This window comes from Solea senegalensis, linkage group LG21, assembly GCF_019176455.1.
Source record: "Solea senegalensis isolate Sse05_10M linkage group LG21, IFAPA_SoseM_1, whole genome shotgun sequence".
Taxonomy (NCBI): Eukaryota; Metazoa; Chordata; class Actinopteri; order Pleuronectiformes; family Soleidae; genus Solea; species Solea senegalensis.
The window spans coordinates 12,753,388-12,776,927 of record NC_058040.1 but is presented as its reverse complement, the minus strand read 5'-3'; the positions used below and the strand labels follow the sequence as shown (position 1 = coordinate 12,776,927).

At 42.0% G+C, this 23,540-nt stretch overlaps 1 protein-coding gene across 1 annotated transcript in view; it reads right to left on the bottom strand.

The window, feature by feature from the left end:
- rimbp2a (RIMS binding protein 2a) overlaps positions 1-23,540 on the bottom strand; it is a 55,949-nt gene that overhangs the window by 22,127 nt on the left and 10,282 nt on the right. The window contains exons 4-5 of the mRNA XM_044012666.1: positions 3,380-3,469; positions 713-814 (exon numbers count right to left, since the gene is read on the bottom strand). Coding sequence (XP_043868601.1) covers positions 713-814; positions 3,380-3,469 — 192 coding nt within the window. The remainder of the gene's footprint in view (positions 1-712; positions 815-3,379; positions 3,470-23,540) is intronic.

Below are 23,540 nucleotides of genomic sequence, written 5' to 3'. Positions count from 1 at the left end.
ACACACGTTCCCCACAGCTTGTGGAGTTGGCAGGACCAGGAATATCCACAGTTATGTGAATAAGAACCAAACAGGTCCTTTTATTTGGCAGCAGCTAACGTGCACGTGTGCATCTTATCCTACCATGACCAAAAGGTGTGCAAATGTGACAGCGTGGGTTTAGTCACCTGATGAAATCCCTTAGAAACCAGAGGTGACAGCGCTGCATCTCAGAAGCCATTTTAAATATATATCGTCTCTTTTCCTGTTGTTTTAGGGTTGTGTTCCTTCACACTCTGCTCTCTGCATCCATATCAAACTGTGTAATTTTCTCTTGATAGTCTTCTTGTCATCTTAATCGATACACTACGAGGATGAGACAAATCTTTCTCGGTTGTATTATGGAGCAGGGGGCAGTTTTTTCAGATGGGTACATTTCTCTCTCAAATATCCCGACAAACAGACAATCAATAGGTGATGCAGGGAGGCGAGGATTTGTAATGAAAGTGCTTCTCGCGGTGCTGCGAGACTGTGTCTGATTACTATTGGCACACTGAAACGCGCTGGAAAGAAAGAGCCTCACTGTGAAACAGGTGACGCCACCTAAACTTCCCTGTTAAGTTCTAAAAAAAAACAAACAGATTTAGATTTAAGTTCTTGTTTGACACGGGTTTAGAATGATGTTGTAATATCATAAAGGACGGACATTAAAGAAATGGAGAGGGCATCTCACCTTTAAGAGCTGTTCCAGGCTCTCCACTTGTCCCTGGAGCTGGCTCCTCTCCTGGCTCACTACAGCAAGGGTTTGTCTCAGCTGATCATAATCTGATCGCACCTACATGGGTAATAAAAAGCCAATATAAGGGATGCACGATATCGACAGATATTGGCAAATATTGGCTTTAAAATGAATTATCGGCAAACACCACTGATATGACTAATGACTAAAATATTAGGCTGAAAACGCGAGTGACAGCTATTATTTTTGTTGATGCTGAATTATTTTTGATATTTTATATATACATCTGCTGCGACATGAGTATGAGAAATATTATGTTAATTCCACTAAATGTAAATTGCACACTAAATTACCCCTGCAATTGGGTAAAGGAATAGACGTCTATATCGGTATCGGCTATGGGCCCAAGCACTCGCGATATATTGTCATAGCAGATATCGGCAAAAAGTCTAATATCGTTCACCCCTAGCCAAATTGAAAGAAACACCTTAATTATATTCTGTATTTAGAGAATTTAAACAATGATACAGCAGCCAGAACTGTTTTCTGTATAAAGATATGAGGGAATAATGGTGTCCTGATCAGAGAATGAAGCCACAATCTGTGTATTTATCTAGTAAGATTTTTCCAGCTTTGATGATGTAAACACAAACACTTTTTTAACCTCCCTACACTTTTCTACCTGCTGCACTACCTGCTGAATCAAGGCTGCAGGGTTGATTATGCGTTCACACTCGGAAGTGAAATTAATCAGCACGTTTCCATTTGGTGCTAAAGAGACAGAGCTGCTGACTTGAGCATTCTGCGTCTCGTTTCTTCATCGCTCACTAGGCCTGAAGCTAAGACGGGTTCCTCTGATGGCCGCCCCACAGGACTGAGCGAGAACATCCCTCAGCCATCCTCTCATTAATTAACCAAAAAAAAAAAAAAAAAAGACGAGCACATAAAAGATAAGCTTAACCTGCACAAAACCAGACCGCTGCAAAGGAAATGATTTCATTCATATATAGAGAGAAAATTAATGATTAGCACTGAACTACATCATTACATTTTGAACATACGTTTTTATAGAGCGCTTCTGTAGCTCGTCAAAGTTGGGTAAGAAAAATCCAACAGGTACTTCTGTGACGCCCTTGTATTTAAATATTGTCCACATAACAAATACAAGTAATGTAACAGCATGTTGTTGAAAAATCAATCAACTCCTTTGACAAATAATACATTTATGACATTTTAATTATTAGAAAATTCCCACCATAACCTAACAAAGAAGTCGGTATGATTAGTTTTTCTGTGATAGCATCATCACAGTCATGTACCCACCGTGTGTCTTTCCCTGTTCCCTTCTTCATGTTCTAATCTGCTGTCTGTTTACTTGGCAGCAATTGGACACACTTTTGTCCCACTTTCTTGTCATCCCTGCGCCCAACCTTGTCAGAGCGCGGTTGACATTTTGTTTTTTGTGTGGCAAGAGCTCAGAGCCGAGTCCCTGGACATGTGTCAAATCTGCCCCCTCTGTGAAAGTCACTAATAATGCCAGAGTCACTAATTGTCTGCCGTCACACGCGGTCACCCTTTGTCCATCTGTGTCTGTGTGCACACGTTTAAAACTGTGAGACTCAGACCAACATGAACCCATGAAGAGCTAACACACGCGATAACATACATGTGACATATGCACTTGCAAAGAAAATGTCAACACACATTTTGAATTGTTTTGTCATTAAGCTTAAAGTCACCATAAACTATTGAGGATGAACTGTTTCGTGCTTCCCAACCTCAGTTTCCCTTGAGTTGAGATATATCTTCATTTTCTTTGATGCTTGTCCACTAGTGACACTTGGTACTGTTAGCGTAACAGTTAGCAAAGATGGCAGACACTGTTTACGTTCTGGAGATGAGGTCCCGCCCCTCTACGACTGGGTCTAAAAAGTGTGGAATTAGCGTTGCAGTGTCAAGCCTCGGACCAAGGCTAGAACCAAGTGTCACTGGTGGGTACATAACAAAAAAGATTAAGATATTTCTCGACTCAGGGGAAACTAAGGTTGGGAAACACAATTTTTTAAAAAGACTACCCATATTCTAGTAACACAAAGCTAAATGCAAATCAGTGACATATTCCCTTTAGTAAATTCAACTAAATCTTAAGTGAACCCACCAAGTAGACGGTAAGTAAATAACTATTTCCCTACCTGTTTTTAAGGTGATCATGTGCAGAGAACGGATTCAACTGTTATTTTCAGCATATTTATTAAATAAATAATATATAATGCAGCATGTTGGGGACCACACGGTTGGCGTAGTGGTTAGCACTCTTGCCTTTGCAGCAAGAAGACCTGGGTTCACGACCCGGTTGGAACAAGGGCCTTTCTGCATGGAGTTTGCATGTTCTCCCCGTGTGCTTATGGGTTTTCAGGCCCACAGTCCAAAAACATGCAATATGGGGATTGGGTAAATTGGACACTCTAAATTGACTGTAGGTGAGAGTTAGTGGTTGTTTGTCTCTATATGTGGCTAATTTGGGAGAGGTGAGGTCAATATATTTTACCCTCATATGATGATGATGATGATGATGATAACAGCTACAAGAACAACAGATTTTACTTGTCACCGTCAGCTCATTGACTCATGTTTGTTAAACATGTGTGAATGTCTGCTTACCTGTTCATATTTAGATGCCTTCAGCTGGTGGTTGATCAGCTCGAGGTTCAAGCGGTTTTTCTCCTGCAGGGCAGCATGGAGCTTTGCTCTCTGAAGGAAAAACAGAAGACAAAAGCCCTTTTAGTGCGTTGTGACATTAGCATTTAAGTGGAAACTCGCTGTGACAACAACCATTGCATTGCTGTTCCCCTTTGCAATTCGATCAGTGCCATCATCGTTTTGTTGTTTGTTTTGTTTTTTGAAACCAGAAGAGCCATGTTTCACGTCTGTTGTCAATAACACCTGTATTTATTTGCCATTTTCCACAAAATGAGACAACTCATTTACAAATCATCACGTCGTATCGAGGAAACCTAAACTCTCCAGGAAAGTGTTTGCTGATGGCCATTCAATAGAGGTTTCCGGCTGAGAGAGGATGTATGTATACTTTATGATTATGTGATACATTCTATTCCTTGATGTACAGACCTTCATGTCTGACTACATCGCGTGAGCAAAGCTATGGTTCTTCTCCTAGATGCTGTCTGGAGGACAAATCCCACAGCTGTATAATGTCACCCTACATCATCTACAGCATGTGGCAGCGTTACGCTCTTCCTTTGTTTCTGTCCCTGTGTGTTACTGTGTTGGTCGTCTCTGCGTGTGATGATGATGCAGATTCCCGTGTGCCATCCCTCCCTCCCGATTGGTGCGCCTGTTTCCCGCCTTCCCGCCTCTCTTCCACCAACTGCACGCCCCGGTCGACCCGCCCTTCTACCTCTGTGATTGGTTTGCCCCGTTCCAGCTCACCTGGCCAATCCTCACTCACCTCCCAATCAAGCACACCTGTATAAATACCAGCAGCTGAGAGTCAGTCAGTGGGCATTGGGGTTTTGTGTGAGCTAGTGTGTATCATGCTGTGTCTGTTGTTGGGTGAATGATGGTATTGGGGGGTTGGAATTGTTTGTAAGCCATATTTTGAAAACCTGTGTTTTAGTGTAGTTTAAATGTTCAAGATAAACTTTATTGTCTTGGACAGCAGTGGCACTACAGGTGACGTTCCACTGGAACAACAATGTTGAAACACAGAATCATACAAAATATAACAAGTTATTTCAGTTCCTGTTTTAGTGTTTTGTTAAATACTGATTTATCATTCTCATTAAAATACTATTTTACTTTTGAACCACCTGTTTCAATCTTGCGTCCCCCTCCCTAATAAGCCGGGGTCACAACAGTGTGCGATGGCTTGCAGGTGATTGAGAGACAGGTTGTGTGTCGGCGCTCAGGTGGATACTCGACGCTGATTGGTCGCGCACAGGAGGTTGACCAACTCTCTGCTAGATCTTATGCTTGTGTTATTTTAAAAATGGTTTATTTAACATGTTGCTGGTAGAAACAGGAAGTCTTTGGTTCATCCAGGGTCTGAACGCCCATGAGGTGAATTTTAATAATAAGGTTCTGTGTGAGTTTAGTTCAGTTTGACTGTGGTGGTCATCTTTTGTTAGCCAATTAGTGTCTGTTGCTCTTAGTTCAAATCTATATTTGGAAGTGGGCATAAAGAGGGAAATAATGAGGAAAGATAAGAATAAGAGCTGCAAGTTGGGAAAAGGAAAAATAAATGAATCCTAATATAGAAAACAGTACAAACTGGCAAAATTCACAAACCTTAAAATGAAAAAGGGGTTTAAAAGAAGAGTGTAGTTCCTGTCTGCACTCTCCACTCCGCCCACATTCACATTCAGACGTTGTCATGCCGCTGGTGCTGCAGGTACTCAACCATTGCATAATTATGCCAGACTCCAACTAGGGCAACATTCTCCCATCACAGCTCTGAGCTTTCAAGAGTGATTTCACTGTGACTGGTCACATCCCGGCTCATAATACCACTTTAACTGTTGATTGTCATTCTCAGCAAAAATGACTTAGAATGTAACAATTCTGCTTTTGTATTTTAAGACACATTAAGGAGTATTAGGGAAGAATCTTTTGAGAATATGAGAATAAAGTCAGTTATTATATTACGAGAACGTCGGAATATTATGAGAATTATTTCTTAATTAAAGTAAACTTTCAGATGATCAGCTGCAACCTGCGTCAAGATGAGGAACGTGGAGAATTTGTTAAATGCAGTTATGTTAAATGATGATTAAAAAATCTCATTATGACCTCTTTCTCATTTTGTAATATTATGAGGGGAAAAAGTCGTAATTTCAAAGGGCTTCATGGTCACATTTTAATAGCATGAGGTGAACACAGTGAAGCCTACAGTGAAGAGGAGCAGGGAGAAGAACAGCGTGATGGTTCTTTATGTGCAGGCAAAGGCACAGTTCTGACCATCGGGGGAAAACAAACAAACCAAGAAACAGATGAAGAACGGGACCAGGACAGGAAGACAAAGGCTGGCGAGCGAGTTCACTGGCTGCTTTTATTGTGTAACGCCACCATCGCCACATCACTGCACACACACAGTCAGCGCACTGAGCCACACCGAACCGCTGTAGCAGTCAGAAAATGAGCTTGTGCTCCTGCTGCTGACAGTTAATTATGAAGACAAGACACATCATGGGGTGTCAGCACTGCACTGACTCCCCAGGACACGGCCAGTGTGGGGACGGACGGACGGAAGGAAGGAAGGAAGGAAGGAAGCAGGCCCGAGTGACACCATTGATTTTCCTGAATTGATTCGATTCTGATCCACTGGGCACCAGTGTGATTTGATATTGATTTATTTAGAAATATTCCAGCACCTGCTCCAATTTGTCTTAGTTATGAGAGAGATTTTCACTTTTAATGACGTTTGGACGTTTGGATCTCTCGCTCTGACCTGATCCATCATTAAAAATATTAATGTTTACACCACAAAGTACTTTTTATTTAGCACTTCAGCACAGTCAAAGGGGATCATTGAAACCCAGAAAAGCCCAAACGTTAAAATATTCAAAAATATACAGCCTAGAAATCTGCAGACTAAGCAGTTAGCTTATGCCTGCCCCACACTAGAGGATAATTGCCCAGATTTTGGTCCCGATTTGGTCCTTAACTCCGACAATCGTGGCTGCATTCCGATTTTAGGCTGATTTGAACAGATTATCTGGCCAAACAGGCATCAGATGCATCAGAGTCTTCCTGATTTCAAATATAAGTATTAACCATGTTTGATATTTACAACTTAAACAGCAGTAGGGGGCATGAGCAGAACCTGCAATCACCAATGAGAGCAAGAGATGTTTACTTTTGTTTAGAACCGTAACTTGTACAGGCCAATGTGATTCCGTCTTCTCGGCCGTGACTTCACCAACAGTCTGTTTCATATTCTGAAGTCACGTTCCAGTCACTGGATCGTCTGGTCCGTGCTTTCTCGGGATTAAAACATTGAAAATGGGTTACACAGTTTGTTGTGTCTGTGGTCTCCCACGTTTTTAAAAAAACAAGTTGGATTTGAAAATCCTCTAGTGTGGGCCAGGCTTTAGCTGTGTGACTTGATTTCAGATCTTTCAAAGGAAGATTGATATGATCACAAAATGTCTTTAACAACCCAGCCTTCCATGGAAATGATGCAAAGACTTCTTCTTTGCAAGGGAGGAAAATGTTTATAGTTTGAAGTCTGATGACAAAAGAATCCCCTAAAAGAATGACCTTTCCAAGGTATCTTTCTTTCTCTTTTCTTTCTGTGAGCCTCAGGAATGATGTCTGTTTTTTCTAAAATCCTCCCACTTCCAGTGAGTCACACATTCACAGCTCTGCCTAACACTCTGTAATGTCTTGTAAACATAATGCTACACTGCAAGGCCAAGGGACACACACACATATTTTGGTGCCAATATGTACAAATAAGCAGAAAATAAACATATATCTCTCTCTCTACACCTTCCGCTTCTGTCTTGCCTTGTGTGTGTGTGTGTGTGTGTGTGTGTCTCTCTCTCTGTGTGTGTCTCCCACACACACTTACCTTCCATTACCAACATGATTCTCATTCTCTCCCCCAAACCCACTAATTTAGCTGCGAGCCCTCAATCTGCTCTGCTCACTGTGGCCGGCGTCTCACCGAGGAAGTCCCAAAATCTATACTCTGCATCCATAAAGAGTGGTTTTTGGTTTCTCTGTTGACATCAAAACCATGATTGCAGCAGCACAGTTGTACAATAAACAACAGGATTAAGAGATAAGATTATTAGATTTGGTGCAGCACTGCAGGTTATATCAATATCATGCACCTTTTGCATCATCAATTTGAGAGAAAAAACCTTTACTGGCTTCAGTGCATCTTTTATTTCAAAGTTAAGTTTACTTTTTGATTTCCTTGTATGAAAATAACGTTTATTATTGTTATTATTATTGGTAACTTTTCAAGTGCATTACCATGTGACACATCAGCATATTAACTGCTAAAATCTAATGCAAGGATAAGAAGTTATACATATAAATTAGTTCCAACTTATTACAAATATGTATATGTATATATATATATATATATATATAGAGAGAGAGAGAGAGAGAGAACAAATTAAATCACCGCCTTTGTGATTTAATTTGTAAATAAGTTGTTGAGCACTACTGGATAACTATGAATATCCACCCAAATTTCCCTCTGTAGTCAAAGCTGTAAAAAGAAATTCACTTTGCTGGGATTTACACTGCTTCACATTTATTTAAATAAGTAGTGTTAATGTTTATGCAATCAAATCATAGATTTGCCACATCAGAATAAAACTGCTATTAATAGAATTTCATTACAACATTCAAATTCTGCGTGTTCTTGTGAGCCAAGAGAAGCTTAGGCAAAACTACATTGGATATGTTAAATGTAGAAATGAAGGTTTTTGATCATAATTGGTAAAATAATATTAGAGTAAGAATAAGCTGCTGTAACGGAGAACCCATGAAGAATGAAAATTGAGATTTTTTTTTTGGGATGACTGCTGCTGACTGGGATTCCTGTAGTAGAGGATTGCTCCTGTTCTCCCCATAAACTCCTGGGAGGATTCTCATTAATCATGTGTCACGGTGGAAACATTTTGTTCCACGTAGTGTACAACTGTGGGGAGGAGGAGGTGGAGGAGGAGAGGGAGGAGGAGGAGGAGACTGGTGACATATGCTCACATCATGTGAGCACCGCTCAAGACACAAACACAGCTGCTGTTAATTAATGAACGTAACAAAGTCACAACTTTCATACGTGATGAAGAGACAACAAATATCAACTGAGTTTTGCTGAAGGTTTTTTTTTTTTCCCCCCCTGAGAACAATTCCAGATGAAAGTTTAACTGGAGTTCAGAGCCGGTGTTTTAGAGCGGAGACAAATTTTATTCCCTACTTTTTCTCCGGTCCTGGGTATAAGTTACTGTCGATGCAGCAGCTCAGATTAGCTTCTCGAACTGATCCACATGTAGATATTTCAATTTTATAAACACATCATTTGTTCCAGTACTTTAAAAAAAGAGAAGTGAATCTAAAGATAAAGTGGGAATAAAGTGCATTTTGAGAGAATAGGAAGTGAGTTCTTTCCCTGATAGATTTGTTTTGCAATCAGTGGCATCGCCCCCTAGTGGTTATTCTATATATTTTTATTTCCTGGTTGGCTTAAGAAGGAACCTGGAAGACCATGTACTTACAGTCTATGGTAGGGGTAAAGTACGGCCCAAGTGCCAGAGCCGGCCCAGCAGTTCCATATACCTGCGACTAAAATGTTTGTGCCTTTTGTAGTTTGCACATGTGGAACTTGGGCATAATATTATTGACATTGCACTTATTTTTTTAAAAAAATTGATAGATTGTTTTCTAAAAAGGTAATTAATTAAATGTAGAACAAAGGGAAACATTAGGAGTTCTTGTTGTTGTTTATGGGTCATTATGCTATTACTTTACCAGTCCTAAGCAGCTGCATCATCAGCTCTCTGTTCAGCACCCATGAGTCAGAACCATGGACAGCTCCCCGGCTGTTCTAGTGCAAACAGCTCAACTAAAAAAAAAACAGCACTGGTGGTTTTGCATGGAGTAAAAATCAGAAATTAAAATGTATTTTCCATTCCACAACAGAATGTTTGTCCATGCCAGTGTTTCTTTTCTAACTTTAATTTCATTCCACTATTCAGTCATGTTTCATGGAAATTGATTTCTTCTACACTTAATACTACAAACCCCAGCCTGGTATGAAACACACTGCAAAGTCAAGGTCCAAAACTGTTTTTTTTTTTGTTTTTTTTCCACTCTCAAAAATCCGATTAAGTTAAATACACAAGCGCTCTCAGAATGATTGCAGCTGCAGTGCCACAGGGCTGTAATATCATATTACACAAGTGTAAGTCCACAGTGATGAATCACCTGTACCCAAAACACATTTCATGACCGTCACACTGAACTAAAAAGAAGCCAATGATTAAATGGCAGGGCTAAATAAATAAATAATAATAATAAATAAATAAAACAGTTTCAAAAAGGTTTGGCAGGCAGTCCCAAGTATAAATGATTGTTAATAGACTACAACATGCAAATTAGCTGTATGATTACATACTTGAGATTACAACCCAATTAACTGCCGCGGTGCATTCACAGTTTCAAGGTTGACATTAGAACATTAAAAGTTGCTGCGTGCTGCTACTTAAGGATTAAAAATGGAGGGGGGGGGGTTGGCTTTGGAGATTTATTGTGTAGCATTAGCAAGGTCTTCACTGCAGCATAAAGGATGATCTATCATGCAGTTTGTCCTCTGAGGGGGTTTTTAGAAGGTGTTTTCACAACGCTTGCTCTTCGGCCAAACATCAGCTTCCTTGGCAGAATGTCACGAGCCTTCAAGAGCATTTTCCGAGATCAGCTTCTTGTCCGTGAACGCTGTTAATGCCGCGCGTTACAACACAGGCGTGACACCTGAACTGCGGGGGTTTATAGCGGCTGAAGAGCTGGAGAGATTGACTTTAACCTTTACGTCATGAGGACGATTTCATTTGGAAGCTCTCTCTCCCTGCCCTTCACATTTGCCCCCGCCCCCCAAACTTCAGCATTGTTCATGTTTTCTTTATAAAATAAAAAGTTCACGGTTAAATATCACCGTAATGTCAGCACTCGATTATTCATCAGTGCGCCGTTGAAGATATTCTTCGCCACGCGGCGGTTTCAGAGCGTCGTCAGTGGATGTTCCTCTCTGAGCCTCTGTGCCACTCAACAGGTGCCTCATTCATAAAACATAAATTAGTGACTAGTCTATTTGTGATGGTGGTGAGTGTACACTTGTGATTACACATGTGCGAGCGTGCACACACACACACACACGTCATAAGGTCATCAGTAAGTGTAAACTGTGGACGCAGATGGCAGAGCCAAACATAGAAACGTGTGAGTTGTAAGTGGAGTGTTGGTGTGAGCACATGCACGCTTTAATGCCTTGACTGACTGGTGTCTCCAAACACATCTTTTTATATATTTATATAGTACTGCAAAAAATGCCTCTAAAAAAACTAAATATAACCCCTATTAGGGGAAAATTATCAGCGAGAAAATGGCACTTAAGTTTTCTGGAAACAAGAAGAAAAAGACCTTGAAACAATTCAAAATATCTAACGTATCTTCAGCATTAATGAGTAAATAAGTCCAAAAAATAGTGGGATTAGATAAATACGCTGAATTCAAGTCAATTACACTAGTATATATTTTCATTATTTTTTAAATTATCTGAATTTAAAGATTCCAAATCTTCCAAATTACCTCACATGATGAACACTACATACACAAATCCGGGTTAACCCTTTAGTGCTCACGCAGCACGGATCTGTGCTGCAGGTGCACCCATGGTAAACTGCCCCATGAGAATAATAGACAACTCCGGGGGGGCAGAAGTGACAAATTAGACCGCTTTTACTTTTCTTTTTGTTCATAAAAACGAGCCGTGTGAACTTTGAACTGTGACGTATTTCACAAATTCAATCCGATTTTAAACATTTTGAGTACTTTTTGTTCAGGTGTGTTTATATAGTTAAAACATAGATGGATAGAGATTAAAAAAAATCTCATCAAATTGCCTGAAAAAAGGATATAAGACACTCTATATTGCACATTCTTATAGCCTGTGTATATAGTGTATGTTTAAACATAGTAATGGAAAAAAGCAGCCAAAACAACCAAATACAGAACAAACTATAGCCTTTGAGATTTGATAATTACATAGTTTGAAACTTTTAAATTGAAAACTAATGAATAGTTGCGAGCTCTTTTTTTAATGTACATGAAAAGAAGAGTCTTGTGTTTCAAAACACATGCTCGATATTTAATAAAGAATGATCATTCTGATAGTTGTAAAAAATAAAAGCCTTATGATAGCCCTTAGATATCAGGGATGCCAGCTCACTTGATATTTTTAAAAGAAGACTTTAAAAAAATCTTTTTACTCTAGCCTTCAACTTGCTCCTTTTTATTCCATTTATTTCAAAGTTAAAACAGGGTTTTCAACCTCTTGACTTGAGACTTTTCCTTTTCATTCCACCCTGTGTTGTGTTTTATTGTTGTACTTGCATCTCTTTTCTTTTTAAATGTTATTTTCCTTTTTATTGTGAATCACTTTGAGCCGCAATCCATGTATGAAAGGTGCTATACGAACGTGTATAGTGCAATTTTATGCTACCTATGTCTTGTTATGAAATTAAACATAAAAGCACTGGTGTTTTTGTTTAAACACGTTCACTATCATGTGTTTCTGCATCAGTCCATGTGAACTTCTCGCCGAGCAGAAGACAACGCAGACTTTTTTACGGAAGGTCGACTCGAGACGGAGACGAGTCAGGGAGAGGCCGGGGCTGCGGTCAGAAAAGATTAACTTCTCCTCATTCACCTCACTCCTCGACCTCCTCTGTCACTTCCCCTGTTACTCATCTGAGCTCTGCATACTTTCTGTGATGTTACAGCCAGTGTATGCAGAGCGTTTGCTTTCGAGTCTCCATCGCTGGTGTAGTGTCTTCACTATTCCTTAAGTGCTTGTTAACTTGTATTGAAATCAAAACATGAATAAATCGGTTGCTAAATCGCCAGAAAATGGATTCCCAGTGATCCTAATTATCAAATATAGAATATATTCTTGGTTTTGGTGTGAAAACACAACATCCGAAAGCATGTGTTGGTTATTATTCATTATTTTCTGCCATTTTTTACAAACGAAATAAGTGATTATTCATGAGTATTCTGTCCCACTGTGCAAGATGGTCTCAATCGCGGCCTGGATCGGACTGTGTGATGCCAGTTTTGAGGCTTGTCAGATGGTGCAATGAACAATAATCGAGCTTTTGGCCGTAGCAATTTCTTATTATCCGTCAACAAAATGAAGAGGAACAAGATCTGTGAAGCCAGTCACGTTTCTCACAAAAGGGAAAAGGGCAACGTGAGAAGACAATTCGGCTCGTGCTTGTGTTCGCTGCCAATTTGTGCCACATTCCGACTGGTTGGCGTGTAGATGTGGGGCGTCGCGGCTGCCTCTGGTGAATTTGAGTCTTACATTTTGATGCAGCTCAGTCTGTACATATTCAGAGGCTCACGAGATGTATGTCATTCAAATGAGCAAATATTTTTAAAGAGATATCCCAGCAGACTAGAGGTTGCCAAGGTTGGTTTGAGAATCCAATCCAGCATGGACTTAAAGGCGAATCTACAAAGTAGAATATACCAACACAGAATTTGATGCCAAATGTGTGCAGCAGTGCAGTGTGTCCCAACGTGTGAAGATCCAGATCCAATCTGAAAGTGTCTGTACAAGTGCAGGGACAGAGATGAAGCTTGAGTGTTCATATCAACTTTTACTTTTACTGAGCTATTTGTGATTATTCAGAGTTCCACCTCCAGCTGCACTGAATATGGAGGAATCCTCCAGGGAGTAAATATTGGTCTTCCTTGAAAATACACATGCCTTAGGGGAATGTTAGAGCATAGGAGTGTGTATAATGAGTTGTGTATGTGTGTGCTCTGTGTATATATATATATATATATATATATATACATATAAAGTGTATATACTGTATGTATACATACATATATGATGACATCACAGATCTGATGCGAGGGCTACAAAGATGAACCGATTCCTGAATGAATCGGCAACTATTTTGATAATCGATTCCCCATTTTGAGTGTTTTATAATTATAATAATACAAGCTCTGTGATTGTTCAGTTTCCTAAAGGTGAATATTTTCTGGTTTCTTTGCGCCATAAAATTGAAGGATTTTTGCGGACCAAATAACTAAGCGACTCATCGACAGATGAACGGATTATGAAAACAATCATTAGTTGCAGGCCTGTTAGGATGAGAACAGGAGCTATTATTCCCTGCGGCCACACAGAGAAGATCAGAGGGCTGGAAAACCAGTTCTGCAGTGTGAGGCTAATGAGGAGCCAGAGAGCTGGTTAAGGATTACATGTGCTCGGTCAGAATACACAAGGTGGACACAAGCGGACACAAATGTACACCCACGTATGTGCACACACGCCCCTGCGTATGAATGCTCATGAATCTCCCTCTCACGTTCACAGGCGACACACAAACGCATACACACATTCATCTTTCCACACACACTCACTCAAATGACCCCAATCTGCAGCAAAGCATACCACACAAGTGCTAAATAATGTACATGTGATCCCACTGCACATTTGCTAAAATGTACAGTCGGCTAGAAATACACTCACAGCGCCTTCAGAAGAGGTTCCCTCGCTAGTGGTTTCAGTGGGGTTGCCGACTGTATTTAGAACATACTGTATATAACAAAACGGGGAGTATTTTCAAAAACCTACGGCCTGAATATGGAGACCGTAAGAAATCAATATCACGACGTCCCCTCAAGTTGGCAGCTACATGCTCTCTGTGTGCGTGGCTTTAAAAATACAGACAATAAAACAATCATTGCCTCCTAAACTCATCTTCTCGTGTTTGCTGTAGCCTTGAGACTTCTGAAGCTTTTGTAACCAGAAGTTCAGAGGGTGCCCCCTTCAAAATGGGCGATACCAGCTCTCGGTCTTGTCTTTGTTTTGTTGTGTATCAGTTTTGAACCGTGAAACACACACTATTAAGTAGTACCAAATGACCAAATGGTTCCTCTTGTGATTACGGCGTCGGCAGCCCAACATGAAAGAGAGGAAGATTCAGGGCCGCTACCATGACTACACTTCTTGCCTTTGAGCAGCGGATGCAGAGCACGACTTTAATCTCACACAGTCTCATCAGGCTCACAGATGTCTGGACAATATCCTGCTGATATGGATCTGCTCTTTCTGATGTGATTTTTCTTTTCTTCTTCTTCTTCTTCTTCGAGATTCGACAGACACACATATGGAGAATCCAAAAGAAATGGCCTCTATAACACTGCACAGAAGATGCACGCAACCAAGTTTTAGTATCGGTCTCAAGTGAGGTGGACTCAGTGGCGCAGAGCCAAAGGTGACAGTTACAGGAGCACAGGTTCTGTCATGTCATCTATATCTGAACAGGCTGGCCTGACACTGTGTGCTCCTCTCCCTCTCTCCCTCTCCCTCCTTCCTGCCTTTCTGTTCCCCTTCATGTAGTCGTCCTTGGAGTTCAGTCCACCAAAGACCTCTGTCCTTTTGTTTAATCATTCAAGTCCTTGCAGACATAAAACATTAGGGGCTGATTAGAGACTGAAGAGAGAGGGAAGAAAAACACAGGTACCAGCACACGTACTATTTAATTTAAGTTATTTAAAGGAATGGAGAGAAAAGCAAGAAAGAACGCTGTTATCAGTAGAGAAAGAAGTTTGAGGAGACGGAGAGAAAATTACCAGGGACAGTCAGAGACGATTAGTGACGCTGTTTCAACCGGATTTTATCAGCATGTTCACCTAGCTGGCAGTTTTATATTAAAATGATGTGTGATACAAAACCATATAAATATGGTCTAACACATATTTCTGTCAGTGTGCCATAGGCTATAAACATGACACGGTTCATGGCCATTAAACGATATCTCGCTCTTTCTCTACACGTGTCCTTAATTGATCCCAGATAATTATGGAGACATGAAAGTTGGGTCATAAAACCTGACAGGCTGGAAAATGATCCAAAAAAAATGCGCTTGTTTTATACACGTTAAGTAAATCAGAGGCAAACTCCACTGCTGTGGTGAAGCAGTCGGTCTGCAACTTTTTCCTAGAAACCTATACACCGCCTGCATCGTGAGATAACTGAAGCTCTGCTCATAATGTTCTTCTTTGTATTAAGACTTCAATCCCACAGTTACCATTCAACGCCAACATTCCGTCTCTTCCTCCTCTCATTCGGTCTCTGCCCCACCCTCTACCGTTTGCTTTCCCCCCTCTGCAGTGCCGTGTGTGTGTGTGTGTGTGTGTGTTTTTCCTTGAATATAACTTCTGTGTATCTTGAAAAGCTGCCAGGAGACGTGAAGAGGAAACGTTTCCTTCATCGCTTTTCCCTCCGCTTGGATGACATCAACACTTGCGCCATGCATGGCTGGCAATCAATACAGCATTCACTCATATTCAGGCGGGTGTGTTCACGCACACGTAAAAAACACACACACACACACACACAGGGGTGCGGGGGGTGAGGTGAGGTGAGGGGAGGGGATGATAGGGGTTGCTATAGAAACTGTTCTTTTTCAGGTATGTAGTGTCGGCGTGATGTAAAAGAAAAGCAGCGACAAACTATCGCATGGAACACATCTGTGACGTGTCGAGAAGTGAGTCTGCGCTATATCATTTACTTCCCGTTTAAATCTATGGGATGAATCAACATGATATAAAGAGTGTGCAATAAAAATATGAGTAAAACAGAGATTCATTTTTTTGTTGCTAATAGAGCAGCGGAGCACAGTAGCGCACATGCACTTCAACACTGTGAAAATGTGAGGGAACGTGGTCTGTGTGGATTGTCCCCGCACACAAAGGCTGTCTGCACATGTTACTCCATGTGCACATAATATGTGATTATTGATAATGTGCCGCCACGCCCCTGTAAGGCTGTCACTATAGGGTTTATTGCAGTGCTTGTATATCCCCGGGAACATTTTGATTAGTCAAGGAGCCTCGTCTTCTGGCTGCCAGACTCCCTCGAAATCTCAAGAGAGCGGCAAAGAAATCAGCCATGAGACTGAAAACACAACTTTCATTCCCCCCCATCTTCCTCACTCTCGCTCCCTCTCCTTCTTGCCCTCTGGCAACCAACTGAGCGTCGAGTGGCACAGCAAACTATTCCGCTGTAGGGAGATGAAGTAGTAGTAGGGAATAAGAAGCAGTGGGGATATGGTGGAAAAGGAGCAAGATTAAAAGCAAATTTACTGCCTTGTGTCGCCTACAGTGGGTGCGGGGATAGAAAATGACAAAATATTGAAGATGGAGAAAATGATATCATGTCATACAAACCAAAAATGAGACTAAACAGAAGTGTGTGTGTGCACCAGTTCTCTCTTTCTTCTCTGCCATAACCATCCAATGGTCTCGTACCCACCCACACAGCCATATATTCAATCACGAGCAGGATGCAAGTATATGAATAAACACACACACACACACACACTGGTTTACTGCAAATCACTTAACCCAGAAATTAAAACAACCACTGAATGACTGACTGAGCGTAGTGAGAGCTTTGATTTCTCTCTCGTTTCAGGTCCAAACCTGATCCTTCCATTCAAATCCCTCAAAGAGAGTGAGTCTCTACACAGGTTTTCTTACCATCAATTGATTACAGAGAGACTATGAATGTTCTTCTGTCAGTGGAGTTGCAAATGTCTTCCTGTTTTCACTAAACCTTTAGCACAGGGGTGTCAAACATACAGCCCGTGGGCCAGAACAGGCCCACCAGAGGGTGAAATACGGCGCGCGGGATGAATGTGTGAACATTTCTAATAATAATGTTGAAATACTATATTTTTCTGTCCCTTTTGTGTCTTTGTAGATCCACTGTGATCTGTAAGAAGAAACTTAGGCATAACATTGTTGAAATGTCATTTTGTTCATGTTATGTTTTGGAAAATGATACTTCATTAAATTGAAAACAGGAGTTGTTGTTGTTTATAGGTTATTATGCTATTGTTTTACTGGTCCGGAGCTGACCAGAACAGTACATTAACACCAAAAGAACAACCATAAAGTTGAACAAAGAACCTGAACTTTATAAATCTAATAGGAAGTGATTTGTTGGTATTGACTTCAATAGTTGGATGTAGGCATAACTTACAACCTGGCAACCTAAGCATTCATACATACGTACAGACACAGTCTACCACATTGACATGCACCACACACACACAATTTAGAATTGCCTCAATGGGATAATTGACCTGCAGGAACCATGTGTCACTCAGCCTTGTGTCATGTACCCAATGACCCCGCACAGTCGTTACTGAAGTTTCATTCCGAAATAACGAATGATCTCTTCTGTCTGTTGACTGATTAGCTTTGTGTCCTTGTGCGTCGCCTGTCTTTCTGATTGCCTGCATGACGCAGATTCATCCTCCTCTTTGGTCTTTTTCTCAGTCCGTCCATTTGCTAGTTTGGATTTCAGTATTTGAATCCGTCTACATTCATCATTAAACTGTACGAATGAAACGACCCTAGCACTCTTATTTTAAAAAGGAACTCCATGACCTGCCACACAATCTCTTGCTTTTGTAGCACGAGTGGCTTTAGAGACGCGTCTGTTCAGAACAGGCTGTTCTGAACACAGCACATTTCCTCACAGTGTGATTCTCGACAATCTGATTCCCAAACAACTACCTTTTGGCCTTCAAGCTCACGGCACAACATCCAAGCCTGATGGCCTCCACCACAGGCCTCCGCCCAGCATCCAAACCAGTCCTGCCAACCGGTTATCCAGCATTTAGCTTGGTGGCCTCTATCCAGCATCCAAGTCCACTACTAACAACCCAGCCCTGACTGTCGGGTGTCATCAGGGTTGTATACAAGTCTGCCAAACACGTCCTGACTCCTGCTTCCCCTGTAACAACCGGCTACATCGTCAAACCCTGACTCGGAGGACGTTCAAATGACGAGGTGATTCAGTCAAAACGCAGGACCACATACTCGATTTCAGGGACGACATTCCAGGGATTTGGGATCTCACAGAAACCCGTGTGATCTAACGTGACTTCAGAATATTAAACAGAAATGGAGGCGGGCTGCCTCTCGCTTGTGATACGTCTTGCAGGACACATTAAACAAGCAATTATAGTGTTGCCATAAATCCACAAGGTTGTCCTCTGTCTCTACCATCCACCGGGCTTGGGAGACGGCCTTCACATTCATCCTTGTCGCACTGTGGGCCGACTCGCTCTCATTGGATATTGTTGAACAATTACAATGTGTCCAATGAAGTCATTTGACCAGATATTCAGTTCAAATCGGCCTAAAATCAGAAGATACCTGCAATTGTCAGAAGGTCCAGATCTGGACTTTAGTGTGGGGCAGACTTTAGTGGTGAACTTGCTTGACCCCGGGATACTCTGAGCCTACGCGAAAGCGTCATGGGTCACAGAGAAATCACTCTCCCACGCTGCCTATAACGCTCCACAATGACTCAGTTGCCCAAATTAGAAGTGCATCAGTTGGCCGGTGCCAAGAGCAACAGCCCAACTGGACCCGCAGTTGTCAGTCAGCGCCTACGTCTGCAACTGATCCCCAGCGGGAAGTCCAGCAAACACCTGCTGCCAATATCCTGTCTGCAGCCGTCTTGTCTATGCTGACATGGTACAGGCCATCAACCAGGCTTTACAGTTCCCGTTTTACTTTGAAAACACTTTTGCATCTTCCAGTTAATGTATACTTCCTGCCCCGCCCCAATTACTTCCACCTGTTACGGTGATTCTCATCATATTTATGAATCCATTTCTTGTGCTGCCCTTATGTCTTAAATCTGTTATAATCTCTGTTATTCATGATCTTCGATTCCCCTTCAGTTTTGACATCGCCACATCGCCATGAAAACCTGTTGTTTCTTGTTAAAGTAGTTGCCGTCACTGCACCGTCATGCCTCGTAGTAAGTCTGCATTTGGTGTCCTGCAACCCTCAGACGGTGCAAATACACAAGAGCAAATATCCATCACCACCACCTGGCAACCCGTCAGCAAGCAGGAACCAGGAAAAGCTCAAGTTACTGAGCCAATAACGTCAAATCGTTCACATACATGCACTAACACACACACACACACACACACATCAATTTGTTTGACTAAGCACCACGTTCATGTCTCCCCCCCACCCCCGCGTGTCCAAATGCTCATGTGAACATGTGTCTGCATGTCATGTCCTTGCAAAATGAACGTTTGCATGTACGAGCACTCTACACTCCCATGCAGACACACATGCACATACTAACCTTTTTCAAACCGCAAACATTAAATCATTAAAGCCTTTCACCATAACCCCACCCCTCGGCACGCACACACACACACACACACGCCCACACATCTCCAAACAGGTGGCTCCGCTTCAGTCAGGAAACACAGAAAGCTGGATGTTGCCTTTCCCTCCTTCATCACGTCTCGGGGACAAGACAAAATGTACAAATCCTCGTGTCTCATCCAGGCTCTTTGGGGATGTTTTGCTTCTCCCTCTCTCTCTCTGCAGCAGCAGCAGCTGCACACACACACACACACACACAGGTTTGTCCCCAGCTGCATGGCTATGCTAACCCTAATGCACTATATATAGGACTCCTGCACAGAGCTACATCACACAGTAAAACACGCTTGAGTCACTGATGCAGAGACAAACAGCAGCAGTAAAGAGGATGAGGAGTGGTGATAAAGAAGCAGCATTTACCGTGTGTGCTGGCTAACACTGGAGCATCCTGACTGAGGTGCTGCTTACTCTTTCTTCCTCCTTGCTCTGATCTCCTCCCTTCCTCCTTGCTCTCTCTGGGTGGGGAATTGTGAAACGGCTGCAGCAGCATTAGTGGCAGCTCCAGGGCCTGTCTCTCTCTCTCTCTCTCTCACTCGCTCTCTCCTTTTCCTCCGCCCCCCTCTCTCTACACTCTCTCCTTCCTATTCTCCCACTGCTTTCACTCTCTCCCCACCCCCAAAGACCCTCCTCCTTATCATCCTTCCTGCATCATTTTTTTTCCTCCCTTCTCTTCCGCACTCCCTCTCTCTTCCTCTGCTTAATTTCCTCCCCTTCTCTCATGCCCTGTACGCGTGTGCAGTGAGCTGCGGAAATCCACTCTGTTGAATTAATCAGCCAGCTCCACTGTTACAACCGTCGGCTGCATCAGTGGTCCACTGCTAAGCGGAAAAAAAAGAAAAAAAAAAAGGTATCGCTGCCAATAGGAAACAGACATGTCGGAGTCTGGCTCACAAATAAGGATGGTTTATTGAAAAGGCGGCGCGGACACAGTCTGGGGCTGCCAAAATGTGGTGAAGTGACAGCAGCCTGTAATCACGGACCCTTCCTCCTCATTTACCGTACTGTGCCTTTAATGTGTGAAAAGAAGGGACACTTTAAATGTGTCTTTAGTCTTTAAAACCCTCCTCAGGCGGTTTCACGTCTCTAAAGAATGATATACATCATATTTAATGACTGAAATAATCTGTAATATAAAGTCATTAAACACAATAAAGATCTATCTTTCCAGATTTAGGTCAATCTGTGAGATTGTATGGTGATTTTCATATGTTGTGTAATAGGTACTCTGCATGTGTGTGAGCGTAAGGGGGTTATATTTTATTTAAAGGGCTATATAGGTAGTCCTGACACCTCACACATAAACTTTAATCATGAAAATTGACCCCAGGGATGAATGGTGTTAATAAATGTGTTCAGTGTTTCGGAAATGAATGCTGACACGTTATAATATGTCAGGTGATGAGTTGGAATAAAGTTGACTAAAAAGTTGAAACACAGAGGTAAAAATAACTAGTACCGCGCGCGGTTCTGAACGGGTTCGAGCCGACCCGCGCGAGTCGCCGTGTGCCACGGCTCCCCGCGCGCCTCGCGCTCTCACCCGTTCATTCACCGCGCGCGGTACTAGTTATTTTCAGTACTAGTTATTTTCAGTACTAGTTATTTTCAGCGGCGTCCCCGCACATGTCGATCCAAATTTCGGGGGGGATCGGCAACGTATGGCAAAGTTATAGGGCACTTCCTGTTTAAAATGGCCGACTTCCTGTTCGGTCAAATGCGCGTCCGTAAACGTGTTCAGGGAAGTTCCCTTGTCTTACATATCAAGTTTTGTGCAGATCGGACAATCTTAGAGTTGACTTCCTGTTTCGGGCATTCCACTTCCTGTTGGGAGGTCATCTTTTGCAGACATGCTCAGGACAGGTCCCTGGTGTGACATATAAGGTTTCATGCAAATTGGACAACGTACGGCAAAGTTAGCGGGCACTTCCTGTTTAAAATGGCCAACTTCCTGTTCGTCTCTGGAAACATGTTCAGGGAAGGTCCCGTAACTCACATATCTAGTTTTGTGTCAATCGGACAATGCAAGACTTTACTTCCTGTTTCGGGCGTTCCACTTCCTGTAGGGAGGTGACCTTTTACGGACATGTTGAGGAAGGGTCTGGGGTCCCACATACTAAGTTTCAAGTGGATACAACAATCCCTGTTGGAGCAGCATCAAAAACTATAAATGTAATTCTGTCTGCTGTCACCAGGGGGCGCTGTATTTGAAAATTAATATTTTCATATAGACGTGTTCAGGGCCGGACTGTCATCAATCCTTGCAAGTTTGGTTCAGATCGGACCAGGATTGGCAAAGTTGTAACAGTTTGTTTTTTTAGAATTTTCTACCACCACCAGGAGGCGCTGTTTTCAAAATGTACCGTTTCAGCAACACAGTCGTCTTCAGCAACTAACCATCATCAACTATAGCAAGTTTGGTTGGGATCAGACCTTCCATCGCAAAGTTATAAGAGTTTCATTGTCTGTTGTGAAAAATTATTATTATCTCCAACTTTGGCGCCCCCTATCTCGTACGCCATACAATATTTTAAAAAGCTTTTGATAACTTTTGATGCTCAACTCGTCCACATTGATCTCACCAAGTTTGAAGGTGATCGCACAAAAGCTCTAGGAGGAGATAATTGAAATACAAGCTGTCATACTGTCTGCTGTCACCAGGGGGCGCTGTTTTCGAAATTGAATATTTTCATATAGACGTCTTTAGGGCCGGACTGTCATCAATCCTAGCAAGTTTGGTTCAGATCGGACCAGGATTCGCGAAGTTGTAGCAGTTTGATTTTTTGTCCCAAAAATCCGACTTTGCGTCGTTGCCATGGCAACACCGTTAAACGATTCGTCGTCATATTGATCACACATCATCTACCATGTGTTTTGACTGTTGTCACCAATTTTGAGTGCGGTACGATTATCTGTGTAAAAGTTATTCCCGAAATCGTAAAAAAACTTTTTTTTGGTGTATTTTCTTTCACCACAAGGAGGCGCTGTTTTCAAACTTCACCGTTTTTTCATAGACGTCTTCAGCCATGGCCCATCATCAATCATAGCAAGTTTGGTTTGGATCGGACCTTCCATCGCAAAGTTATAAGAGTTTTGTTTTTCTGATGCGAAACATCAGAATCATCACGAACTTTGCCGCCCCCTATCTCGCGCGCCATGTGACATTTGAAAAAACTTTTGATACCGTGAGCTCCTCAACTGGTCCACAGGGACCTCACCAAGTTTGAAGGTGATCGCACGAAAACTCTAGGAGGAGTTAGTTCAAATACCATTGCTGCGAATTCGCCAAAATCGCCAAAAAATGGCCAATCAACCCAAGATGGCGGAATTCCTGTTGGGTTTGGATCATGGTCATAATGTAATTTTTTCTTCATCCTGACCCACTACACATGTGTACCGAATTTCGTGCATGTGCGATATTTGTGTTGGTCATGGTGAATTTGGACAGGTGGCGCCGCACTTATTGGCCCCTCCCACATTCAATTTTCGACGCACATTCCCCGAACCTTTTTCAGACGTAAATTTACACCAGGATTGATGCGGTCACAAAAATTGGTGAGTTTTGGGGTATGGGAAAGGCCTCAAAAAGGCGATTCATTTGGGGGAATAATAAGAATAATAATAATAATAATAATAATAATAATAATAATCCTTCCAGTTTCAATAGGGTTCTTGCAACCTTGTTGCTCGAACCCTAATAATGGGTAATAATTTATACATTGTGTCATTTTTGACCCCCAGAGGAACGGCAGATGTGATTTATGTGTAAAACAGCATTGTC